General features: G+C 38.2%; 2 protein-coding genes across 2 annotated transcripts in view; both read right to left on the bottom strand.

Annotated features, from left to right (window-relative positions):
• Positions 1–45: 45 nt before the first annotated feature.
• Positions 46–24,750, bottom strand: part of LOC308695658 (NLR family CARD domain-containing protein 3-like) — a gene marked incomplete at both ends in the record, with an annotated part of 135,737 nt that continues 111,032 nt past the window's right edge. Inside the window, 2 exons of the mRNA XM_081373838.1 lie at positions 46–136; positions 537–710. Of these exons, the coding sequence (XP_081229964.1) occupies positions 46–136; positions 537–710 (265 nt within the window). The remainder of the gene's footprint in view (positions 137–536; positions 711–24,750) is intronic.
• On the bottom strand, positions 8,021–24,662 carry LOC308696675 (ribonuclease inhibitor-like; the record flags this gene model as incomplete). Its single annotated transcript, XM_081375571.1, has 3 exons — positions 8,021–8,195; positions 9,948–10,121; positions 24,649–24,662. The coding sequence occupies 3 exons, from the start codon at positions 24,660–24,662 to the stop codon at positions 8,021–8,023; spliced, it is 363 nt and encodes a 120-aa protein (XP_081231697.1).

Genomic DNA, 24,750 nt, shown 5'->3' on the forward strand with positions numbered 1-24,750 from the left:
TCGTCACTAATCTGACGCAAAACTTGCAGTAACATACGAATCTGTTTAATTCAGCTCTCTCAGGTGTGATGGGTTTGATTTCAGAGCTGAAGTCAGGATGAGACTTTGTTTCTCTGTAATACTGCAATAACTCAGACTGAAGACAGAGAAATAACCATAGTTCACATCTATGATGATCATCTTATTGAAGAGCTACACAGCATTTAGTTTCTAATAGTCTGTATTGAAACCCAGTCACACTAGTTCTGTGCGCTGGAAGATACTGTTTCTTCTTTTTCATTTTTAACTATTTATTTGACGTCTCTCTTCTTTATTCTCTGTTGAAAAGGCAGATTTCTGCATGTACACAATCAGTACATTGTATCAAATGCTGGAAATTAAACAATTACAATCTAGATAAAAAACACATAACAATGTGAGCAATAGGAAAAACCCAGAAAATGCACTGCTATTAACAATGAAACATAAGCCCTGCTGTCTTCAAATTAATACACTTCAGTCACACTGTAATTGCTGTACAGTATAATGATACTAACTGTAGTTTCTCCAACTTGAATTGTGGGTTCATCAGTAGATCACTGAGGGTTTTCACTCCAGAGTCTCCTAGTTTATTCCAGCTCAGGTCCAGCTCTCTCAGGTGTGACGGGTTTGATTTCAGAGCTGAAGTCAGGATGAGACTCTGTTTCTCTGTAATACTGCAATAACTCAGACTGAAGACAGAAAGAGAAAAGAAAATGAATCAGATCTATGATGATCAACTAACGTGTTTAGCTTCATCCAGCAGACTTTTGCTGACAAATAAACAGCAATATCCAGGTTCCGGTAAGACAGAGAAAGACTACACGTTGTTCATTTAAATATACTACCAACATTGTAACAATACAAAGGTTGTCTTGATCTATTTATATTAGTTTACACATTAATTTCATATCATTTTTAAAGGGTCATGAAACCCATTTTTTGAGATGTGAACAGATATGTACAGGCTGCACATCACTGAAAATAATATAAGCTCTCATAAGTATTACCAATTAGTGGAAATTGGTTATTTTTGTGTTTTTCTGAGCAATGTGGTTCTTCCAGGCTGAAAAGTAAAGTGGAAGCGATGTCACGGTATCTGAGGTGGAAGCGTGCTTTCGGAGCGTGTGATTGGCTGAATGTGAGGTAAAAGCGGGCTTTCGGAGCGTGTGATTGGCTGAATGTGAGGTAAAAGCGTGCTTTCGGACCATGTGATTGGCTGAATGTGAGGTGAAAGCATGATTTCGGACCATGTGATTGGCTGAATGTGAGGTAAAAGCATGATTTCGGAGCGTGTGATTGACTGAATGTGAGGTAGAAACATGCTTTCGGAGCGTGTGATTGGCTGAATATGAGGTATAGGGCTGAAGCGATTAGTCGACATTGTCGACAAAATATCTTCTTGTCGAGTAGTCGTTTGATCTCACGTGACCTAATGTAAGGGCCTGCAATATCGCGATTTGACTGTTATGGCGCTGTAGCGCTACAGTGTAATTCAGCCGTTACAAATGCTATTGCGGTAGAAGAAAACACAGCGTGAATTATCATATGACGGAGTGCAAACGAATCCGAGCTAGCAAGGTGTGTGAAAGTTTCACAGAACTTCAAACCAAGAATACTGTCGTGTGTAATACATGCAAGGCGGAACTTGCTTTTCACGGGAGCACAACATGCATGTTAAAGCACTTAAAGAGGAAACGTCCCGGCACAAGTGCAGCCGGTGAGAGGTGAATGTTCTCCAGCTGGAGCTAAATAACTAGCAGTAAATCTCTTTATTAGAGAATGGAATACTACTAATAATAGCAATAATATTAACAATAATAATATAATTACAGTAATGTGATGATTTATTTTTGCATAGAATAAAGCTTGATTGAGCTTAGGAGTCAGGGCTGTTTTTATTATTGTAACACTATTATTATTAACTTATTGCAGTCTCATCACTTGCCTGTATTTTGTTACATATTCATGAAGACTTACAAAAGGAGATGTTATTAAGAATATCATGCCAGTTACTTTTTCATACTGGAAATTAAAAGGTGAATGAGAATGTCTCTGTCAGCTCAATTGTCATGTAAATTTTTATTTATTTTATTCTTATAATAATTGTTTGCAGATTAACTTTGTATGTAATGCAGCTGATTAAATTTTTTATTTTTTTTTCCTATTGAAAGAGAACAGAATATTTTAATAATGCTTAGAGAGCATTTGTGTGTGATTTGAGTTGGACAGAAATCTGAAAACTTAAAGAAAATGACCTGTTTATTTGGCTCAAAGTTCATTAAAACAACCATTTCAAAAGCTGAAGTGATTTTCTTTTTTTATATTATAGTTAGAATATGTATAACTCAGTGTTTTAACTAATTGAAAAAGCTGAATAATCGTTCCAAACTCACTGATTAGTCGGTGAAATAATCGATGATTACTCGATTAATCGTTCTAATAATCGTTAGATTAATCGATTATCAAAATAATCGTTTGTTGCAGCCCTAGTGAGGTAAAAGCATGATTTCGGAGCGTGTGATTGGCTGAATGTGAGGTAGAAGTGTGCTTTTGGAGCATGTGATTGGCTGCCGGGGCTGGAGAGAACGATTCTGTCAGCCGGTTCTGAACGACTCTCTGTATTTATTCATGAGAAAGAGCTTGTTCAATCCAATCACTGCGCTGTATTATGCATGAGATCATCGCATCACAGTGGATAATTCAAACAACATATGGAGCATGAGAGCGGTTTCTGCCGTGATGAGTTTGAGTTTAACAACACTCGCAACGCGGATCATATAGTTAATATATGGACCAGAGCAAGCGCTTTTCAAGTTTTTATGGACATATTTCATATACTCTAGAGCTCTAAACATGAACCAGCACCGCTCTTCTTCAAATTAAATATATGTGCAAATAAAGACACTTTTACAGCCGTACATCTGATCATGAATGCTATGATACAATGGATTATTCTGATACACAGAACACAATGATGTAGACGACAATTAAAAGAATAATGGACAAATAAGTAACTATGTCTTTATTATTTCTGTGTTAACTGACGCGTGTCGTGTCGATATCCAATTTTTTTGTCCTTCAAACACCTTAAATTGTAGATCAGGAAAATCACAAATTTCCCCCGAACCCTCCTAGCAACATCAATAGTGGGACCTCAGTTTTTATAAAATCATGCATACAGCACTGCCTTCATGTTACCATTGTCTTCTGTCTGGCTTTGTTCCCTGTAACTGCTGTTGGTGACGTTCATGTTTCTCAGTCAAGTCTTTGATTTTTTTAGTTTTGTTCACGTTTATTTGAATAAAGCTGCACTTGCGTTCAGTAGTGATGGGAGAAACAATCAATTAAACCAATTTCTTCGCAAAACGATTCACTGTTTTGAAGCGTTAGTCTAAGCATACAAGCTGTATGTAGTTTCAAAACACCTTCTACAAACCCATTACAATTGTTTTATTGAAAGTAAAATCTATCAAATGCAATTAACTAATAATCTAATATGATTAAACATTTCCAGTGCTTGTTTTGTTTATTTTATGGATGGCTCAGCTAAACAGGCCAATAAGAAACCATTAACTACTATTTTTCCTTTTAATTATACTAATGTCTAATTAAAACGGCAAAAAAATTATAAAACTGATCAGAGATAAAGTTAAACCCACAGACACTTGTTCAATCGCAGTAAATCTGCATGATTCATGGGTTCACAGAGATCATCGCCCCCTAGAGGTGAACCATTGACATTTCCAAACCTTTTCAAACAGCTATGACGTAACTAAGCCTTGTTTACTGAAATCATGTGACTTTGGAAGTTTAATACACACTCCGAACCACTGATTTGAAACAAAAGATTCGTAAAGATTTCGTAGCTTCATGAAGCGTGTTTCGAAAGCTCCCACCACTAGCAATTAGACATTTTACATTTTGGGAAATACAAACACTGAGTTGAAAGCTGTTATGAAGATTTTTGACTCTGATGTCACAAAAAACATTGTTCTGTCTCTACAGTAACTGAACTGAATAATTATTGACCCATGATCCAACTGTCTCTCTTAACCATATATTTAAAGCTTGATATCACGTTTTAATTGTGTGTTTTTTAATTTGCTGTTTCATTTTATTACTTTTAATTGTTGTGGCTCTGTGTGACGCTGAGGAAAAAACTGCTCTGACTCAAACAAGTGAGGAAATATTATCATCAGCTAACATTACAACTAAAAGTAAAGTAATATTATAAAATATAGCTGCAAGCAGCAATACGGGGCCACGCCCTGCAAGGCACAGCAAGGAAAAGCCGCTGTAGCGCAATGAGGAGCCAGAAGAGCAAAACATCAGAAATTTAATGTACATCAAGCACAGCAAGTACTGTAAGCACATCAATTACAGCAGCACAGCAAGCATTTAAGCACCAACAGCAGTGCGGAGCCAGAAGAACAAAAAGAGCAGAAATTGAATATACATGTAAATGTACATCAAGTACAGCAGCACAGCAAGCATTTAAGCACCAACAGCAGTGCAGAGCCGCAAGAACAAAAACAGCAGAAATTAAATATAAATGAAGCACAGCGAGCATTTAAGCACCAACAGCAGTGCAGAGCCGAAAGGAATTTAAATGACAACTTTATACACATCCCACATGGGACTCGAACCCACAACCAGAACGGTTCAGGATTCTAGATACATGGTTTAGCAGATTGTGCCACTCAGAGGATGTACAATCACAAACTGCAGAGGAGAGGGTTCAGTGTAAGAATGAGCACACAAAAGCAAGTTAACCTGATTAGCATGCTAAGATAGCTTACTGCTAATGTAGCTTATGATGTGGTACATCCAATCCTGGCAAAATAGATATCCTCGCATTCAACATGACGCAAGGAATCGATAGACACCAATTTTATGATTTTGTGACAAACTGTTCACAAGTTACAGCCTCTGAACCAATTATGGGTCGACCTCATTAAGTTTGCGACATCATAACTTTTTTTTTCCAGTATAGCAAAAAAATCGGGGACAGTACTTTTATGCGGCTCAGTCCGAAGATCATTTGAGTACATGTTTGGACAAAATTAGACCAATTTTGAAGGAGGAGTAGCGAAAAAACTGTTTTACATTCACTCCAATATGGCGGCCAGTCACATTGTTGAAAAATAACATATGAGATATCGTTGAAATCGGCATAAGCCAAGGAATATATCGACATAAAGAAATCAAATTTCCAGCAATGTTGGCAAAAGTTATAAGCGTTTTTTAAAAAAACAATGATATCTCTGGAACACTAGGTGGCGCTGTGATCAAACTTCTCATGTACCTTAGGGCCATGCTAATGAAGATCCATACCAAATTTGGTGAAGAAATCTCAAATAGTTTAAAAGATATTGCAAATTATGTCAAAATTCAAAATGGCGGACACGTGGTACATCCCATCATAGCAAAATCGATATCCACGGATTCGACATGATCCAAGGAATCGATAGACACCAAGTTTATAATTTTCTGACAATTCGTTCACAAGTTATTGGCCAAAATATGCATTTTCCATATCTCATGACCCATAGGTGGCGCTGTTCCCAACTTTTGCATGGACCCTCAGATCAAGCTTTCGATGAAGCGTACCAATTTTCGTTTCGATTGATCAAAGTTTGGCCGAGCTATAGCTTCTGAACCAATTTTGGGTCGACCTTGTTAAGTTTGCAACATCATAACTTTAGAACAAAGATGAATAAAAAAATCAGGGACAGTACTTTTATGCGGCTCGGTCCGAAGATCATTTGAGCATATATTTGGACAAAATCAGACCAATTTTGAAGGAGGAGTAGCAAAAAAACGCAATACTGTACTTTTCAAAATGGCTACTACTGTAATGGGCGGAGTCTTAATGCATGATATTGTTTGTGATCAACATGATTAGAGCAATCAGGTGTACTGTGTCCCTTTTCTGTGGATCAAAGGGTTCAAAAGTTATAACCATTTCAATGTTGAATTTTTGAACTGCTGGTGGCGCTATAGAGTTGGTCCTAGAGACTCAAAAATTGCTACATTTACTATTCATGGCCATCACTACAAGTGTGCCAAATTTCATAATTTTCCTATGTACGGTTCATAGGGCTGCCATAGACTCCCATTTGCGGAAGAAGAATTGTTATTCTGACAATAACAATTGCTAATATAGCTGCAAGCAGCAATACAGGGGCCAAGCCGCTGTAGCACAGTAGGGCTGTAGCGCAATGCGGAGCCAGAAGAGCAAAAACAGCAGAAATAGAATGTACATGAAGAACAGATGGGTTCAGAGGTACAGATAGGATGAAATCAAAATGAACAAAAGTTCTGATGAGAACAAACACAGGATGTAGAAAAAACACATTTCTAATCCCAGTGTTAGAAACATTAGTACAGCTTTTACCCAGATGATATAGGAGTTCAAATGACAATTTTATAGTTGCCCCACACTGGTCTCGAACCCACGACCAGAATGGTTCGGGATTCATGACGCATGGTTGAACAGATTGCGCCACCCAGAGGACTTGTTTTACAAAGCTTCAGAGCACAGGCTTCAGTGTAAGAATAAGCACACAAAATCATGTTAACGAGATTAGCATGCTAAGCTAGCTTAATGCTAATGTAGCTTATGGTTATCCTGATAGCTGAAGAGCCACATTAGAAAGAATGGCATCTGGTTAGCATGCTAACCAATTATTATGCTAAGTTAACTTGCATAAGGCAAAAAACACAGGCTAGGTCAACTTTGAAGATGAATATCTCGGGAACGGTAGCGAATATCAGAAATCTGTTCAGTCATTTCTGTGCGGCTTAGTCCGAAGATCATCTGATCAAATTTTGGACAAAATTGAGCAAGATTTGAAGGAGGAGTAGCGAAAAAACTGTTTTTCATTTGTTCCAATATGGCGGATAGTCACATTGTTGGTAAATGACAAATGAGATATCAACGGAATCGGCATAAGCCAAGGAACATAATGCCGTAAAAAAATCAAAATTTGAACAATGTTTTCAAAAGTTATAAGCGTTTTTGCAAAAGACCATATATCTATGGAACACTAGGTGGCGCTGTGTTCAATCTTCTCATGTACCTTCAGGACATTGTGTCGATGATCAATGCTAATTTTTGTGAAGATATGTCAAATAGTTTAAAAGTTATTGCAAATTATGACAAAATTCAAAATGGCGGACACGTGGTAGATCCCATCCTGGCAAAATTGGTATCCATGGATTTGGCATGATGCAAGGAATCCATAGATACCACATTTATGATTTTCTGACAAACTGTCCAAAAGTTATTGGCCAAAATAGCAATTTTTCATATCTCATGACCCGTAGGTGGCGCTGTTCCCAACTTTGGCATGGAACCTCAGACCAAGCTTCTGATGAAGTGTACCAATTTTTGTTTCGATTGATCAAACTTTGGCCGAGATACAGCCTCTTAGCCAATTTTGGGTGGACCTTGTCAAGTTTGTGACACCATAACTTTTGAACAAAGATGAATAAAAAAAATCTGTTCAGTCATTTCTGTGCGGCTCAGTCCAAAGATTATTTGAGCAAAGTTTGGACAAAATTGGAGAAATTTTTAAGGAGGAGTAGCGAAAAAACTGAATACTTTACTTTTCAAAATGGCTACTACTGTAATGGGCGGAGTCTTAATGGACTATATTGGTTTTGATCAGCATGATGAGAGGAATCATGTGTACTAAGTTTTATTTTTCTAGATCAAATGGTTCAAAAGTTATAATCATTTCAAAGTTGAATTTTTGAACTGGTGGTGGCGCTATAGAGTTGACCCTAGAGACACCAAATTTGGTCCAATTACTATTCATGGCCATCTCTACAACTGTGCCAAATTTCATCATTTTCCTATGTACGGTTCATAGGGCTGCCATAGACTTCCATTGGCGGAAGAAGAAGAATAATAATAATAATAATAAGAAGAAAACTAACAGATACAATAGGGGCTATCCCCTTCGGGGCTTGGCCCCTAATAAATGAGCAATACTCACGTCAGTGTGTTGAGTTGACAGTGTTTATCCTGCAGTAGAGCAGCGATCTGATTCACTCGTGTGTCTCCTAGTTCATGTTTACTCAGATTCAGCTCTTTCTGAAGTAACGGGTTTTTACCCACAACTCTCTTCACATACTGACAGGCTTCCTCTGCAGCAGGACTCAAAAACCTGCAGAAGAGTCAATTCAGTTTTCAACTAAATGCCTGTTGCATTACAAAAAAAGATTGATATGATATATATATATATATATTTTTTTTTTTTTAACATTTAAATAAACTGGCTTGTGAAACTGCATGTTTGTGAACATCTGGAGACTCATAGACCACTCGCGTAGCTACGGGTGGGCCTGGGTGGGCCTGGGCCCACCCACCTGTCAGTCAGGCCCATCTAGTCACTCAGTGGCCTCACAAGGTAGCCTAGGAAATTATGTTGCGATTATAACAATTTTGACCTATAAAAATAAATCTTAATGTTTCTTGATTCTTGTTTGGTTGTCATGGTGATGACGAAATGCCCGCGTAGCGCGCAGACTCGGATGATTGCGAACAGCCCATCCCCCCTTCACAACGACGAGCACATTTCACAGAGGGACACTGAAGTTTAGCTAAGGAACGTTATGTTAAACTAAAATGAAACAGAGCAACAAGTTTGTGTCAAAAAGACCACGGCCACCAGCCACCACAGGAGGAAGATAATGCAGATGTTCAGGAGAATTGACTGAATCGTTGGACTATAACAAAATCATTGCAGTGTTCAACTCTTAAGGGGGTCGCACACTGGACGCGCAGCGCCGCGTCTAGGACAACTCTCACCTGAAAATCCGATAATGTCAGCAAATTTAATTCAAGCAGCTGATTTCTGTACATGAATATAAAACTAAACGTATATTGCAGCCCAGGGTGAAGTCAGATTCATTAACTACGATTTGAGACAAATAAATGTAAATTTAATATAAAACTATGTAAATAGCGCTCTGTGACGCGGCAAGATTTTGAACAAGGTCCTGAGCCGTTGCTGGGCGCAGCGGACAGACACCGCCGGTGTGTGTACACTCAGAGAATAATGTGTTCGAATTTAAAACTGTGTGCGACCCCCAGCCCCGTCGTCTCCTGTTATAAGCTAGTCATCAAAAGTAAGCCAATCTACGTTTATGTAGTTGCCTAGTCAATGTTGTTTATATAACGTGGTTTATGTGGCCGCTGAGCCAGACTATGACCAAGCATTGTTTTTGGTTTTTACACACTGTCCACTACTGTCCTGCTGCTGATTTGATGATGTTGTTTCGCATCTGTCAGATGCGCGTGTGTGTGTGGTGTGGCCTGGCCGCGCGCAGTGGAAATGCTGTTCTTATCGTTCTGTTCTTTATTAACACTGCTTATGATGACTTACATGCTTGTGCTCTGATTAAACTGTGGTGTATTCAAGCAGGTGTAGTTGTGTTGGCCTATTTTGATAACAGATGCATTTTAGGCTGTGCCCACCTGATTTTCTCTGGGCCCACCCACATTGTGATTCCTGGCTACGCTACTGTCATAGACCTGCTGTAGAATGATGCAGTGAATCTGGGCTTGATGGAAAACAATTGTGTTCAGAAAACTATTTCACTAAAAGGTTATCTACAATTTTTATGAGAAGTGTGCACAAAAATAAAATTGTGTTATGCATTTTAATTATCAAGGTATACTCCAGAATATCAGCACATATACTGACCCATAATGTCTATTTGACCTCTAGCTCGTATCACAACTAAACTGTGTTGACGGTTATCATCATCATGACAGAACCTGCAGCATCTGATCTGATCTTGATCATTTTGATGCAACAAATTATCAAGCTAATTGTATAGCTAAAATAATATATTAGTTATGTATATTTAGCCTCCATACAGCTAATTTAGTTAATTATTTGACCCCATCTCACCTCAGTGTCTTCAGTTGACAGTCTGGATCCTGTAGTAAACCATTGAGCTTCTTCACTCCTGATTGTCCAGGATCATTTCCTGTGAGATCCAGCTCTATCAGGTGTGAAGGGTTTGATCTCAGAGCTGAAGCCAGAGCTTTATAACCTTCCTCTGTCACACTACAGTTGGAGAGTCTAGAACAGGAATGAAAGCATTCAGCTGATTAATCAGTTAAACCTGAACAATATAAATCCTTAAACTTGAATTTTATTTTGTTCTTTGCACAAATGCATTGAAAGTTAGTTGCAAAAACTGACAACTTAATATGGAGGCAAACAAAAGACACAGAAATCTTTAACCCCCTGAGGTCGGCTATCGCGCCGGCGCGATAGGCTCGTTTTTTTCCGTATGAGTGCAAAAAAAATATAAAATAAAAATATTAATTTTTATCTTATATGCTTGTGTTGTACATCAATCGATCCTGTTTAGTGTGTATGTTTTTTGTGTATGCTCATAATAAAAACAAAGTGTTGTGCTTTTCGCCAAATAAAGAAAAATAAACATGATGCGAGTTCTGCCTACTCTCCGTCAGTGAAGTCAATTCTGAAACGCGTCCGAAAATGAACTGTAACTCAGCGAATACTCAGTCAAACAGGCATACAGTCACACAGGCATGAAGCTTGAATTCTCTTCTTTTAAATGAAGTATTTTTTATAAAAAACAAATATTCACAGTTTATGTAATATGTATGCAAAGAGAGAGATGTCAGTCGTTCTCATCTCAGCTAATTAAGTTTTAATGGGCTCCGCCCACGGAGAGCGCGCGCGCTATTCAAACGCAAATGTGAGGCGATCCAAACAAACCTGTGAAACGCCCACATCAGCTGGATAACACACACGCGAGTTCACTTTCAGACTTATGTACTTTACGATGCTGTGAGGAATAATACTATCTTGATAATAATCCTGCAAAAATTTACCTCAGAAGTTCTGGAAGTATCATTTCGGGGAGCAAACAGATCCCGCTGAGGAATTAGGTCAGTTCTGTTTGCTTTGTTCTAATCGGAATGAATGAACGCAAAGATGCATGCTGTTGTGGAGCTACTACAGCTGGCAAAAATACTGTTTAAATATGAATCGCGTTTCTGTGTATGAATGAATGAACGAACGCACAGATGCGTGCTGTTGTGGAGCTACTACAGCTGGCAAAAATACTGTTTAAATATGAATCGCGTTTCTATGAATGAATGAACGCACAGATGCGCGCTGTTGTGGAGCTACTACAGCTGGCAAAAATACTGTTTTAATATGAATCGCGAATACAAAGAAAGATTACACTGGAAATATTGTTACAATTTTAAATGTTGTTGTAATTGTATAACCTTAAAAAAAAAAAAAAAAAAAAAAAAAAAAAAAAAATATATATATATATATATATATATATATATATATATATATATATATATATATATATATATATATATATATATATATATAAGGATAGATGTAAACAAAATCTTAAAAGGTCATTATGAGCCTTCTCTTTAAATAATTTTATTATGCTTTATTAGTGACACATTTGGGAAGAGAATATATTCCAAATCTGAAAATACAGTATGAGAACAATTAACTGCACAATTACTAGAAATGTTTACCTTGGATATTGTACAATTTGCAAGCAAAATTTGTGGAAAAAACAACAAACCAGTTATATATTGTCCTTGCATTCTTGTGGCTCAGTCACACACCTGAATGAAAGGCTCATTACGTATGCAGCCTCATTATGCGGGCCCCATTGACTCCACAGGTGTGAATCACGCACACCCGCATATGGCCTTTCCAAACAAAAAGTGTTTTACAAGATTTAAATCAATGTATTGTGTTATGTGAATGATTAGGCAGGATGATTTTCACATAATTTTGAAGAAAAAATTCTAGGCAACGTCATACATTACTCAAAAGTCTTATTTACATATATTTAGAATGTGTTTTATGGCCTTATTTCAGAAACTTTAGTTTTTTGTTTTTGAAAAAACCATGCATAAACATTATTCTATCAAAAATACAAACATGTACATGCAAGTTGTTCACATATTATGGTAGCCCTGTTTGTGCTAAATAGAGTGAATTTACACCTTTGCCATTAATATGTTTATAAGCAACTGAAAAAAGCACAAATTTCAGGGCATGTCAGAACATCTCAAGGACCCCAAAAAACCCTCAGACCCCAGAGGGTTAATATGTTAGACATCAACATCACTTTCAAGATTACAATTATCTAAAACTGTGTAATCCCGTTTATCGATCTAAATGGGGCTTTCCGCTAGAACGGGTGAAGGTCTCTGCATGTTACTGTCTTTCCGCGTGGCAAAGTAATTTAATTCCATTTAAAATTTTATATCTGACTCCATTTGATCACGACCTCGAATTTAAGTTAGATTGCCAACTGGTTATTGGTCAATTATATAAGAGGTTTAGCAATACATTTTATTGTTCTATTTAACTCTTTACTTATATTTTACCCGCTCATTTTAGGAAGCTATGTCGCTCAGAGGTCCTCACGCCTTGTTTAACCCCCTGGGGTCGGCGGTCACGCCGGCGATACCAGCTTGCTTTTTTCTTATCAGTGCAAAAGTCAAAATACTCTGTTGATTTTGATCTTACATATAAGTGTTATACATCACTCAAAACTGTTAAATGTCTTATTTTATTTGTGTACACATAATAAAAACAAAATGTGTTTTTCATAAAATAAACATGATGCACGTTCTGCTATCTCTCTCAATGTGAAACTCATTCTGAGATGCGACAGAAAATGACCTGTAACTCAGCAAATGTTTGTCACACAGACTTGAGACGTATGTCCTTACAAAGCGAGGAGTCTCTGTTTTTAAATGTTGTAAATTATATCAAAAACAAATATTCTCTGTTTAAGTAATCTGTATGAAAGCAGCGACATTTACAGTTTCTCAAACAGGTCCTCATTAACTCTAATGTGACCACACCCATACGCAAGCCATTGACATTCAAATAGTCCATGTGTCGGAACGCAGACCTGTAAACGCCCCATCACCTCATAACAAAGAATCAGAGACTTCAGTAACATACTCCTCTGCTTTTCATTCAGTTTGGAAGACTGTGTTTGTGCTGTTTCACTTGGATTGACTTACCTGCGATTTGAAGATGAGAAGATTTTTAAGGTAAGACATGTTAAACTGGTGCTAGTCTCATATGTACATTATGAAATGAGATTGGAGTAAAAACATGAAGCCTAATGTCATACATGTATATGTATCTATATATAGACAGAAACATGTTGAAATGTGAACTAGACTGGTAGGCAACCTTTCAATGCTGAATTTATATACATGTACGACACAAGGATGTTTTTGTTCGATAATAAAACACAGCATGATAAAAGTAGGCTAGTATGAGTGTTTACTCTAATATGGTGAATATTATAATGTTTAGACCCGTGTTTACTGTTAAATACTGTGTTTGTGGATTTCTGCTCAAACGTAGATATGTATAATGTGGTAATAATAATGTTTAATAGTTTGGAGCGGCTCAATCACTTCAGTAAATGTTCTCTGCATGCGCTGTGAGTTTGAGTCACTCACGCTGTGCGTTTGAACAGCAAAACGCGCCAAACATTAGGCTTCATGTTTTTACTCCAATCCCATTTCATAACGTCATAACGAATGGAAATATTTGAAGTAACATATGATAATCAATATATTTTTCTCTAGTGTAGAGTTACTGAAGTGTTACTTTTTAACGATTTATTGGCCTGCTATTGTTATTATTATTTTATGCAGCACTGCATATAGCCTATATGCCTACAAGGCACAACAAACCTGGTGTTCATTATTTATTTATACAGTGAGGAAAATAAGTATTTGAAAACCCTGCTGTTTTGCAAGTTCTCCCACTTAGAAATCATGGAGGGGTCTGAAATTGTCATCGTAGGTGCATGCCCACTGTGAGAGATAATCTAAAAAAAAAAATCCAGAAATCACAATGTATGATTTTTTAACTATTTATTTGTATGATACAGCTGCAAATAAGTATTTGAACACCTGAGAAAATCAATGTTAATATTTAGTACAGTAGCCTTTGTTTGCAATTACAGAGGTCAAATGTTTCCTGTAGTTTTTCACCAGGTTTGCACACACTGCAGGAGGGATTTTGGCCCACTCCTCCACACAGATCTTCTCTAGATCAGTCAGGTTTCTGGGCTGTCGCTGAGAAACACGGAGTTTGAGCTCCCTCCAAAGATTCTCTATTGGGTTTAGGTCTGGAGACTGGCTAGGCCACGCCAGAACCTTGATATGCTTCTTACAGAGCCACTCCTTGGTTATCCTGGCTGTGTGCTTCGGGTCATTGTCATGTTGGAAGACCCAGCCTCGACCCATCTTCAATGCTCTAACTGAGGGAAGGAGGTTGTTCCCCAAAATCTCGCAATACATGGCCCCGGTCATCCTCTCCTTAATACAGTGCAGTCGCCCTGTCCCATGTGCAGAAAAACACCCCCAAAGCATGATGCTACCACCCCCATGCTTCACAGTAGGGATGGTGTTCTTGGGATGGTACTCATCATTCTTCTTCCTCCAAACACATTTAGTGGAATTATGACCAAAAAGTTCTATTTTGGTCTTATCTGACCACATGACTTTCTCCCATGACTCCTCTGGATCATCCAAATGGTCATTGGCAAACTTAAGACGGGCCTTGACATGTGCTGGTTTAAGCAGGGGAACCTTCCGTGCCATGCATGATTTCAAACCATGACATCTTAGTGTATTACCAACAGTAACCTTGGAAACAGTGGTCCCAGCTCTTTTTAGGTCATTGACCAGCTCCTCCCGTGTAGTTCTGGGCTGATTTCTCACCTTTCTTAGGATCATTGAGACCCCACGAGGTGAGATCTTGCATGGAGCCCCAGTCCGAGGGAGATTGACAATCATGTTTAGCTTCTTCCATTTTCTAATGATTGCTCCAACAGTGGACCTTTTTTCACCAAGCTGCTTGGAAATTTCCCCGTAGCCCTTTCCAGCCTTGTGGAGGTGTACAATTTTGCCTCTAGTGTCTTTGGACAGCTCTTTGGTCTTGGCCATGTTAGTAGTTGGATTCTTACTGATTGTATGGGGTGGACAGGTGTCTTTATGCAGCTAACGACCTCAAACAGGTGCATCTAATTTAGTATAATAAATGGAGTGGAGGTGGACATTTTAAAGGCAGACTAACAGGTCTTTGAGGGTCAGAATTCTAGCTGATAGACAGGTGTTCAAATACTTATTTGCAGCTGTATCATACAAATAAATAGTTAAAAAAAAATCATATATTGTGATTTCTGGATGCGAATCCATGTTTCACGTGGTGCATTCAGAGAATATTTTTGCTGAATTAGCGCTGGGTGTGAATTGCAGTCAAAATAAGTTGCCTTATCTTCTCTTACAACTTGTGACAAGCATTCCGCACATGCAGCTGACATAACTTAAAAAAAAAAAATAAAAATCTATCCAGTTTGAAGTGGGGTTTTTTTGTGTGTGTTGATAAATCTTTCGTGATGTCCTAACAGCCAGGATTCCCAAACAACACGTCCGCTAAAGTCCGATTCGCGACCTAATGACTCCTTTGAGCCGATTCATTATAATGAATAGTTAAAGCAATTGGTCTGCCCGTCAGTGTCTGAATCGGTGTATAACAAATCATTACTGAGAAGAACATACACATCTGAAATATGGGTGGGAGAAAAAATCGATTCTTAGATGCATCGCGATGCGGACGTGGACGATTCTGAATCGATTCACAAATGTCAAAAAATCAAATCTCAAAGAAAATTTAATATTGATGGAACGCAAAAGGCGGAACTCTAGCGGGTGCAGTGCGCGTGCAGTCTGTGGCGCGCACTTAACAGACGCATGATGGCTGAGCGCCAAATTCGAACGGCACCCTCTTCGTTAAAAGCAAGCGTATGGAAAATTGGCAATTTCATTGTTACCGATTTAGTATTTTTTTGTATGAAAGCTGCTTTCAGTAGCCTATTTAGTTTTCACATCAATATACTGTAAACCGATCTGTTATACGTACGTTGTACTGCCCTGCAACATGTGCAATGCCAGTCACAAAAAGTTACATTTTGACTGTGCTCTCTGCAGATGTTCATTCACTTTTTTTGTATAAGCTGTTTTTGATTGTGGTATACAGCAAACATTTCAAGTCATAACTCTTTATTATTTAGTTGTGAATAAGAGAGGATTAGTTCGTTACTAATTATTCAGAATATGCGTAAGTCCACAAGCATTATATGAGAGCTGCTGGCACATAATTCTATATTTTTGAACAAAAACTGTTTGTGAATTTGCTACAGCAAAATGTTTTTTGTCTGAAGGATTATATTGCTCATTGGAAATAACAAGAGGATGTTGGTTAGAAGTATATTATTAAATGCTAGAGATTCAGAATATGCTGAAGTTTGTATTAATTTACTACAAGTACGCTGCTAGTACAGGCACACATTTATTTTCCTGTTGGTTCTTTGCAATGTTCAAATCACTTCCATTTGTTTTTGTTAATACAATTAATATAGGAAGATGGAAGTAAGTTCATTATGGGTCATCATAAATACTTTGCTTTAAAAGTACCAAGTAAGTAAAAAAAAAAAAACAAGTAATAAAAATTCAGTGAATGTTTTAGCGCAATTTTCTCACCTCATGGGATCACAACACTAAGAGATAGTAAATCTTTTCCTGGATTTTTTTTGTGCGTTCCCTTCCTTAACATAATGCCGAAAACCCGAAGTCTCTAGGTGGTCTGGTTGAGGAGTAGATAGAAGTGTAAGATTGGTGCGCACAGACGCACAGAAATCATGAGTTTACAATCGCAATTTGTCCGGTGGAAAATTGCGCTAAAAATCGTTAATAATCGATAATCGTTACCCACTGAATCGTAATCGAATCGAATCGTGAGGTGCCTAGAGATTCCCACCCCTAATCTGAAATGAGAAAGTAAGTGTGCTTACCTCATTTAGCAAGAGTGTTTAGTAAAATCTTGCCTTAATAATCCACAGTATGTATAGGCCTATGACAATGTGTAGTAAATTACCTAAAAAAATAAAAATAATCACAAACTGTTTCTTTGTATTTATTTTAAATTTAACATTTATTGTCAATATTGGGCTTGCGGATCATGTGGGTACTAGGGTACTCTTTGCTGTGTGTGGATGACCATGTCGGTCAGCCACCACCGAGGACCAATTTTGACCCAGGAAAAACCCTGTGTGTGTGTGTGTGTGTGTGTGTATTTTGTGTGTATTTTGTACATTTTAAAAAGCAATTTTAACCAGAAAAATCTAGATTTTATTACCAAAATCGTGCAACCCTATAGTTTCTTTTGAAATCAGCATGTTCACAGCGGGTTTAAAAAAAAAAAAAAAATAATAATAATTATACAGGGACCAGATGCCCCACTGATGAGTCCTGTTGACTTCAACAATTACATGAGTCTCTGTACATGAACATGATAAAGTGAAAAATCAAACAACTTGGAAATGACAGGTATGTACTATGTTTCAGGAATGGCACAAAGGTGTGTGTGACTGTTCAAGTCTCTGTCTTTAGATCAGTGTGTTCAATTCTGTATCTTTGGATAATGTTGTGTTGTAACTAAATCCAAACAATTAAAAAGCAATTCTTTTTTAAATCTCATCTCATTCTTTGTGCAAGGTTCCTCATAATGAAAGGGCCTGATAGCACCTGATAGGGCCATTATGGGAGGGTCTTTGTCTTTCTCAGGTGTGAAACACATCAATATTCATGATGATTCATGCCCTCCTCGCATAAAGCTTAATTTATATTGCTTATATTATTAGCCAATATATTGCTTTATCTGAATGAGTAGGCAAGAGGATTTTCACATAGTTTTGGAGCAAATATTCTAGGCTACGTGATACAATTTTCAAATGTCTTGTGAAGAAATAATCAGTATGGGTTTCATGACCTTATTTCAGTGACTTTTTTTTTTTCACAAACCACAGATAAATGTCATTATCTCAAACTACAAATTTTTACTTACATGCTGCTGATATATCATTGTAGCAGAGTTTGTGCTGAATACAGTGTAATCAGACTTTAGCCATGAAAATGTCACAAGTAACAGAAATAAGCACAAATGTCAGAGCATGTCAGAACACCTCCAGGGCCCAGAAAGCACCTAAGACCCCAGAGGGTTAACGTGGGTCTCACGATCACAATCTCGCCAGCTTTGGTCACTAAACAGAGGTAATTGCTATATACCTGAGTTTGGTCGAATTCATACTTACACAATCAAAGATACTTTGGTATAACCCCTGTGATTGCATACACCTGAAATTAAAGTAACGATTACTTCAGCAGAGGTATGGCCACTACTACAAATATAAGTCAACCAACTTTAGAGAGGCGGTATTAACATTAAGTGACATCACTGTAAAAAATAATTCTGTGGCTTAGTAAATATTACAGAAATTTTTAACTTTATTAACTTAATAAAATCTCTGTATATCGTTTACTTGATTGTTTGAGTTAAACATACCAAAATAATTGAGTAAAAATCCAACAGTTAATTTTATCTAAAATTTACAGATATATTTAAGTTTTTTTCAATAAAATAATTTAGTATTTGACTAACCAATTATTTCTTTATAATATACTTAATATATATGTGAAATTTCTATCAAAATATTTGAGAATGTTTAATTAAACTGATCTGTTTCAAGAAACAAAAAAATTACTTAATTCAAATCAATATTATTAATATATTTAACACGCTCTTAAAATTGAGTAAGTTTACTCAATTAAAACAATGCCCCCCCCTCCCCCACCCTCTGACGTGACGAAAACTCGACGTTGTTTTATTTTATCTATAAAATCATTACTGTGCTTTAAATCATATTTAATGCAAAACAACATAGCCTACAGAGGCGTAATTCGACACCTAAACGAGACGAGAGCCGCGTTTGTCTTTTTGCGTGATTGAAACGCTTTGCATAAACACATGACTTTCATAATGAAAATGAATATAATTATTATCATTTGGATGATAAAATGTCCTCAGAACTATCACTTTTTGTTTATTGGCAGGTTATGTCAGTCGCTCGCAGTATATTTCGGCTGTGCCTCAGACAGTGACTGTGAGTGAAACGCAGGACGGCGGTATGAAGTTCAAAGTTCACCCGCAGAGCGCGAGTCTGTCTCCGGCACGAGGACCAGCGCAGATTCGGTGGATATTGGATAACAGAGTGGTTGATTACACTTGAATTAGGCTACCTGAATGTTTAAATATTTCATTTTTACTTGTTAAATAAGTTTAAATGCAGGCAATATTGTATACATGAAAAAAACAGTCTAAAATGTGCTGTATTGCTGTACTCATTGAAAATAAAGGCCAATGTAATGTATAATGGTGGTTGTCTGGAGTACTATTTTACAAAGGATTAGAGAAAATAAAAAAGTTAATATTACTCATTAATAAAAACAGTTAATATTACTCATAAATATTGTTTTTTTTTATGTTTAAATGTTAAATTATTTCTACTCAATTTTATTTGTTAATGTACCAGATGCAGTTACTCAGATTTAATTTTTTTACTTGCATTTACTCAATTCATACAGTATATTTCATTGATTTCACAGCTTTAAAATTTACTCAATTTTTTTGAGTGTAAAAATGTTTCACCAATAAAATTGAGTAAATAATAGTTAAACTTTTTACAGTGATGGCATCTGACGCACAGAAGCCAATGGCACGTCACTATGCGTATTGGCACATCCGGTCTTCATTGGCATGTGCCACTGACATTATTGGCATGTGCCAGTGGGATAGTGGCATGTGTCACTGACATCGCGACACACTGACACTGACATGACACCTGACTGACACCGAGTCGCGGAACATGTCACGGAACACTGTTGCGACACCTCCAGTAGTGACTGACAGATTAATCGAACACCTATAGCCTACTGACGTAATTGTGGCACAAAATCCTAAATAAATAGCCTAATTTTGTGATATTTAAAATATCAATTAAACGAATTAAAATGCATTAATATTTTTTCAAACGTGTTATTTGTGACACGTCCATATTTGATTGGTATGTGCCACTGAATGTTTTGTAATACCAGTGGTACTTCATGTTGTTTATCTCGCAAAGTCACAAACTGCCCATTCTAGGAAAGACACGAAATAAATCTATGGGTCACTACGAATAACATATTAACAGTCGCGTCCGTTACTGTAAACTTTTATTTTTGCTTGATCCTGCACAGACGCACGCCAGTAGGTGTCAGTATAAGTGAGTGGGTAACACTTTACGGTAAGGGTACATGAATTATCATGAATTCATGTATAAATTCATGCATGAAATATGCATTCATTCATGCATTAATATCTCATGAATCATTAGGAACTAACACGAGTTCAACGTTTTTCATTCATGACTTCATGGATGAACAACACCTTAATTAAAACATTAACTAAAATGAGTACATCATCATGAATTATGATTTATTACGCATGATCATGATGTATTCTTTGTTCACACGAAAAATTGGTCTTTACCACCCATTGTGGATAAAGCTATGGTTATGGTACATGAACCATCATGAATTCATGCATAAAAAAGTATTAATTCATGCATGCAAGACTACTCTTCGAATTATTAAAGGAATGTACAAAAATCCACATTATCTAATGCATGCATACAGGCTAGAACAGTATATCAATTAATGTGAGAACTTTTTTTCTGAATTATGATCTGAGTTATCCAGCATGTTCATGTCTTCTTCATAGCCTGCAGGTAAATGGACAGACCCCAAAATTGGCCAATCACAGCACATAACATACGAATTCTGTTGGCGTTCAAATACTAGTCATCATTAACTAAGCATTATTTATCAGTGACTTCATCATGTGTGTGGCCCCTCAACTAAAGTGGTGACTTGGTGCTTTGAAACACTGATGAACAATGCGTTTTCATTATGATCTGAGTTATTCAGCATGTTCATGTCTTCTTCATAGCCTGCAGGTAAATGGACAGACCCCAAAATTGGCCAATCACAGTACATAACATATGAATTTTGTTGGCATTCAAATACAGTAGTCATTTTTAACTAAGCATTATCTATCAATGACTTCATCATGTGTGTGGCCCCTCAACTAAAGTGGTGACTTGGTGCTTTGAAACACTGATGAACAATGTGGCATAACTGTGAAATGACATGAATATGAGCATGAAAGTTCAAGACTTTGCAAACAATGTACTGTGGACAAATGGACTTTGATCTTAACTGTACTGCTTTATTCTTAAACGGTATAAACCAGTTAAAAACCATAAAGCTGTTTAAAAAAAATGTTTCACAAACAGCTTGATCTCTATTTGGGTAAAGAGTCACCTTTTAACGTATAAAGCTACTGATGTGACTCCTCTATATCATGAAATTGTAAAACAGCTTTATGGTTTTGTAAAGAGTTTTCAGATATACAGGCACTTAAAATAAAGTTCATGGTGTATACTGAATTCCTTCTCAGCTCTTTCCAGCTGTTGATTTAACTGGTTTATACCGTTTGGTTTCAGAATAAAGCAGTAAAGTTACATAACATTATTAAGATTTTACAGCTAAAAAACGTACGTTAAACTATTTACGAATATTTCATATCATAAAGATATCTGTATAATTTCCCTTTTAACATTTAATAGATTATAAATGTAAGATCCCTTAACCCTAACTCTACACCTAAACATACACATTTTATAGATAATATTAAAAGGATAAAACGTAATGGATAGATATGTGTAGGGAAATGGCAGCTTTATTAACAATGTAGCATTAAAAGTTAGTTTGAGCCACTAATCCTACCCCTACCCCTAAACCTAACCATTTATTAAAACTACGTAACTACAATTACAATAAACTGTACTACAATAAATTAAAACAACAGATAGACAATCACAATCATTTATTTATTGAGAAAATGTCAAAACCGGTACCAAAAGTCGTTCACACGACGATGTGTCGCAGTCCTATCTGGCAGTAACGTTATATAATTATTATGTATGAGGTAACGTTACAGAGCAGAATTTAAGTTTTAATCCATGAAAATGTTAATCCGGTTTTGGTTCGCTGTTCGCTCTGTGAAGGCGCGCGCGCTTCTCCATGTCAAATGTAGTACACAACTTAAACACGGCATGTCGCAATCTGTGACGAAGCATGCGAGAGCCAATGAGCGTTTGATATCACTGCCGTAAAACATGTCATAACGCTTCGGGCGCAATTTTTGAATTTGAATTCACCACGAGCGCGGGATTTGACGTTGACGGATGGAGATGAAGATCACTGGATAAAGGGCTGCATTTGGATCTGTTTCTTGCAAACAACGTATGGATTCTAAAGATTTGTATCACATTAAGCTAATACAATTGATTTCTTTTGTGAATTTATGTTGTGTTTTAGCAGGGCTGCCAACTTTTGAGTTTAGCTTGGAGTGAGATTTTTTTTGGGGGGGCGGGGGGCAGGGCTGGACTGGGACAAAAAATCGGCCCGGGCATTTTGGCCCAGACCGGCCCACTATATGATCATAATCACCACCCATCTTTGCACGCCCTTAATTATATGCATACCAACTCCTATTCATTAAAACCACTAATGCCATGTAATGAGTGAGTATAGGAACGAGTGAGAGTTAACAGATGAAATAAGTAAAAATTTGACATTTATTAATACAGTTGAACTATACTACACTGCAGTGATGAATCCTGAAACAAGCTATAAGCTGCATTGGCATAGCAATACAAGTGTTTCTTACAGGATTTTTGTTAAAACTATGGTGGTGGGACCTCGGTCCTTCTAGGGGGTTCGGGGGCATGGCCCCCCGTGAGAAAACTGTGCATTTTAATGTTAAATTCATCAATCTGGTGCACTTTGAGAGTTCAAAATTAAAAGCTCCAACCCATATTCAGTGTGCAAATTAAACAAAGAAAAATTCAAACCTCTTTTAGTTACACTGTCTATTTACATTACACCTACTACATAATAATAGTTATAATATTAATCCAATGACAGTAATAGCCATATTTTGTAAAACAAATGCACTAAAAAATAAAGGAAACTTTCATAATTAGTGTTGTACCAATTTCTATACTTGAAAGAGATAAGCACATGCTCTTTTATTTTGACGCAAACTGCATCAAGCTTTTATTTTGGCGGAAAACATGGTTCTCTTTCGTGGTCACTCCGAGTTACGTCGGATGACGACGATTGGGGATTTCACTTAGAAAGCCTCTCACCTTCGAGTATATAAAACGAGCCAATGGCAATGAAATGCCATGGGTCTGCGGAATTTGCATAGCGTTTCTCCGCCCACCGCAGGGGGTATATAAGGAAGTACGCTGCAATATGCAGATATGTTTTCGCTTCGGAGCCAAGTTCAGTACTTCACTCCACAAGCCTTTTGAGTGTCATCTCAAATCTCTTCGAGACGAGCGGCTCTTCAGTGTGTTGGTGTGACGGCGCTTTCCAGCGAGATCGCATTTCCTGCTGCTGATTTGTGCAGTAATCTGCCGACAGCGAGTGTGTTTCTCCCTGGGCGCTTCAGCACTCTGCTGAGCTTTTCCACTCTCTAAAAGAGCTGCACGCGGCACGTCTTTTTCAAGACGGTTCGCCCGTGTATTTTCTGGATGTGTGTGCGTGAGTCATCTGCCTAACGGTCGCGAGCGCTGTTTTGCGTGTTGGGCTTAATCACGCTTGGCAGCGCTCGTTGATGAGTCATGTTTTCATTGCGGGAACATGACCATCGCGATGTTTATAGATCAAGACTCAATGATCTCCATGTGAGTAGAGTCCCCTCTGCCACACCCCAATTTATTTCTTCCTCGAGAAGGGATACTTTGGCTGGTGGCCAGGGTGATCTGAGGGTTTGGTGTGGCACAACAACCGACGAGTCAATTCCTCGGGCCACACCCCCCTCCACATCGCAGACCATCCACTCACAGCATCACAAGGCGGGCTTGATTCCTCTGGAAATTAAGTTTCGACTGCGTTGCCTCCCACGGGAGTGCCATCGTTGCCGGGACCGATCCAGAGCTGTCAGCCATGCTTTCCCGGGCAGCTGAAAGCATCGGCTGGAGTGGCCCCGCCCTCCCCCCGAGCGCTGTAAGCTTCTCCCGGACGTGCATCAGGATGCCTGCGCTGCGCGAGACTCCACGTGACTTTCGCGGCCCGCGGGTGTCCTCCGCCTTCGCTGCTTTCGATCGCACGGCGATCATGGTCTGTATGTTCCCTGTCACTATCGTGGCACGGTCATGCAGTGCTGTGTGTGTCGCCTGCGCCTTCGATGCAGTGCTGTCCCGGGAGTTCTGTCGAACCGGCCGCAGTGGAACGCTAGTCCTTCCCTGGCCAACCCTGGCAGAACGCGGAAATTCTAACCACGCCCCTATGCTGGGACGCTATGCCTCCCATGCCCGGCCTGGTTGTTCCGCCGCGCACACTACTGACCTCGCTCTCGGGCGACATCGGTAGCTGCGTGATCCTGGGTCAGGTGATGTCCACTATGTGGTCCAGACATGGGCTTAGCCAGGTTGATGTGGCAGGGTCTGAGAATTCATTTTCTCAGCTCCCCCCATATCCCAGGCTGAGCTCTTTGGCGGTGTGGCTTCGACCACCTGAAGCAGACTCAGGTTCTGTACCGATGGTCATCCATCCGTGCGGTCTCCTTAGTCTACTTCCCGCCAAGGCCCCCTCCATGCGGCTGCTCCCCTCGGGCCTTCACCAGCTCTGAGTAAGAGGAA

The sequence above is a fragment of the Scardinius erythrophthalmus genome, assembly GCF_964197995.2.
Source record: "Scardinius erythrophthalmus genome assembly, chromosome: 9".
Taxonomy (NCBI): Eukaryota; Metazoa; Chordata; class Actinopteri; order Cypriniformes; family Leuciscidae; genus Scardinius; species Scardinius erythrophthalmus.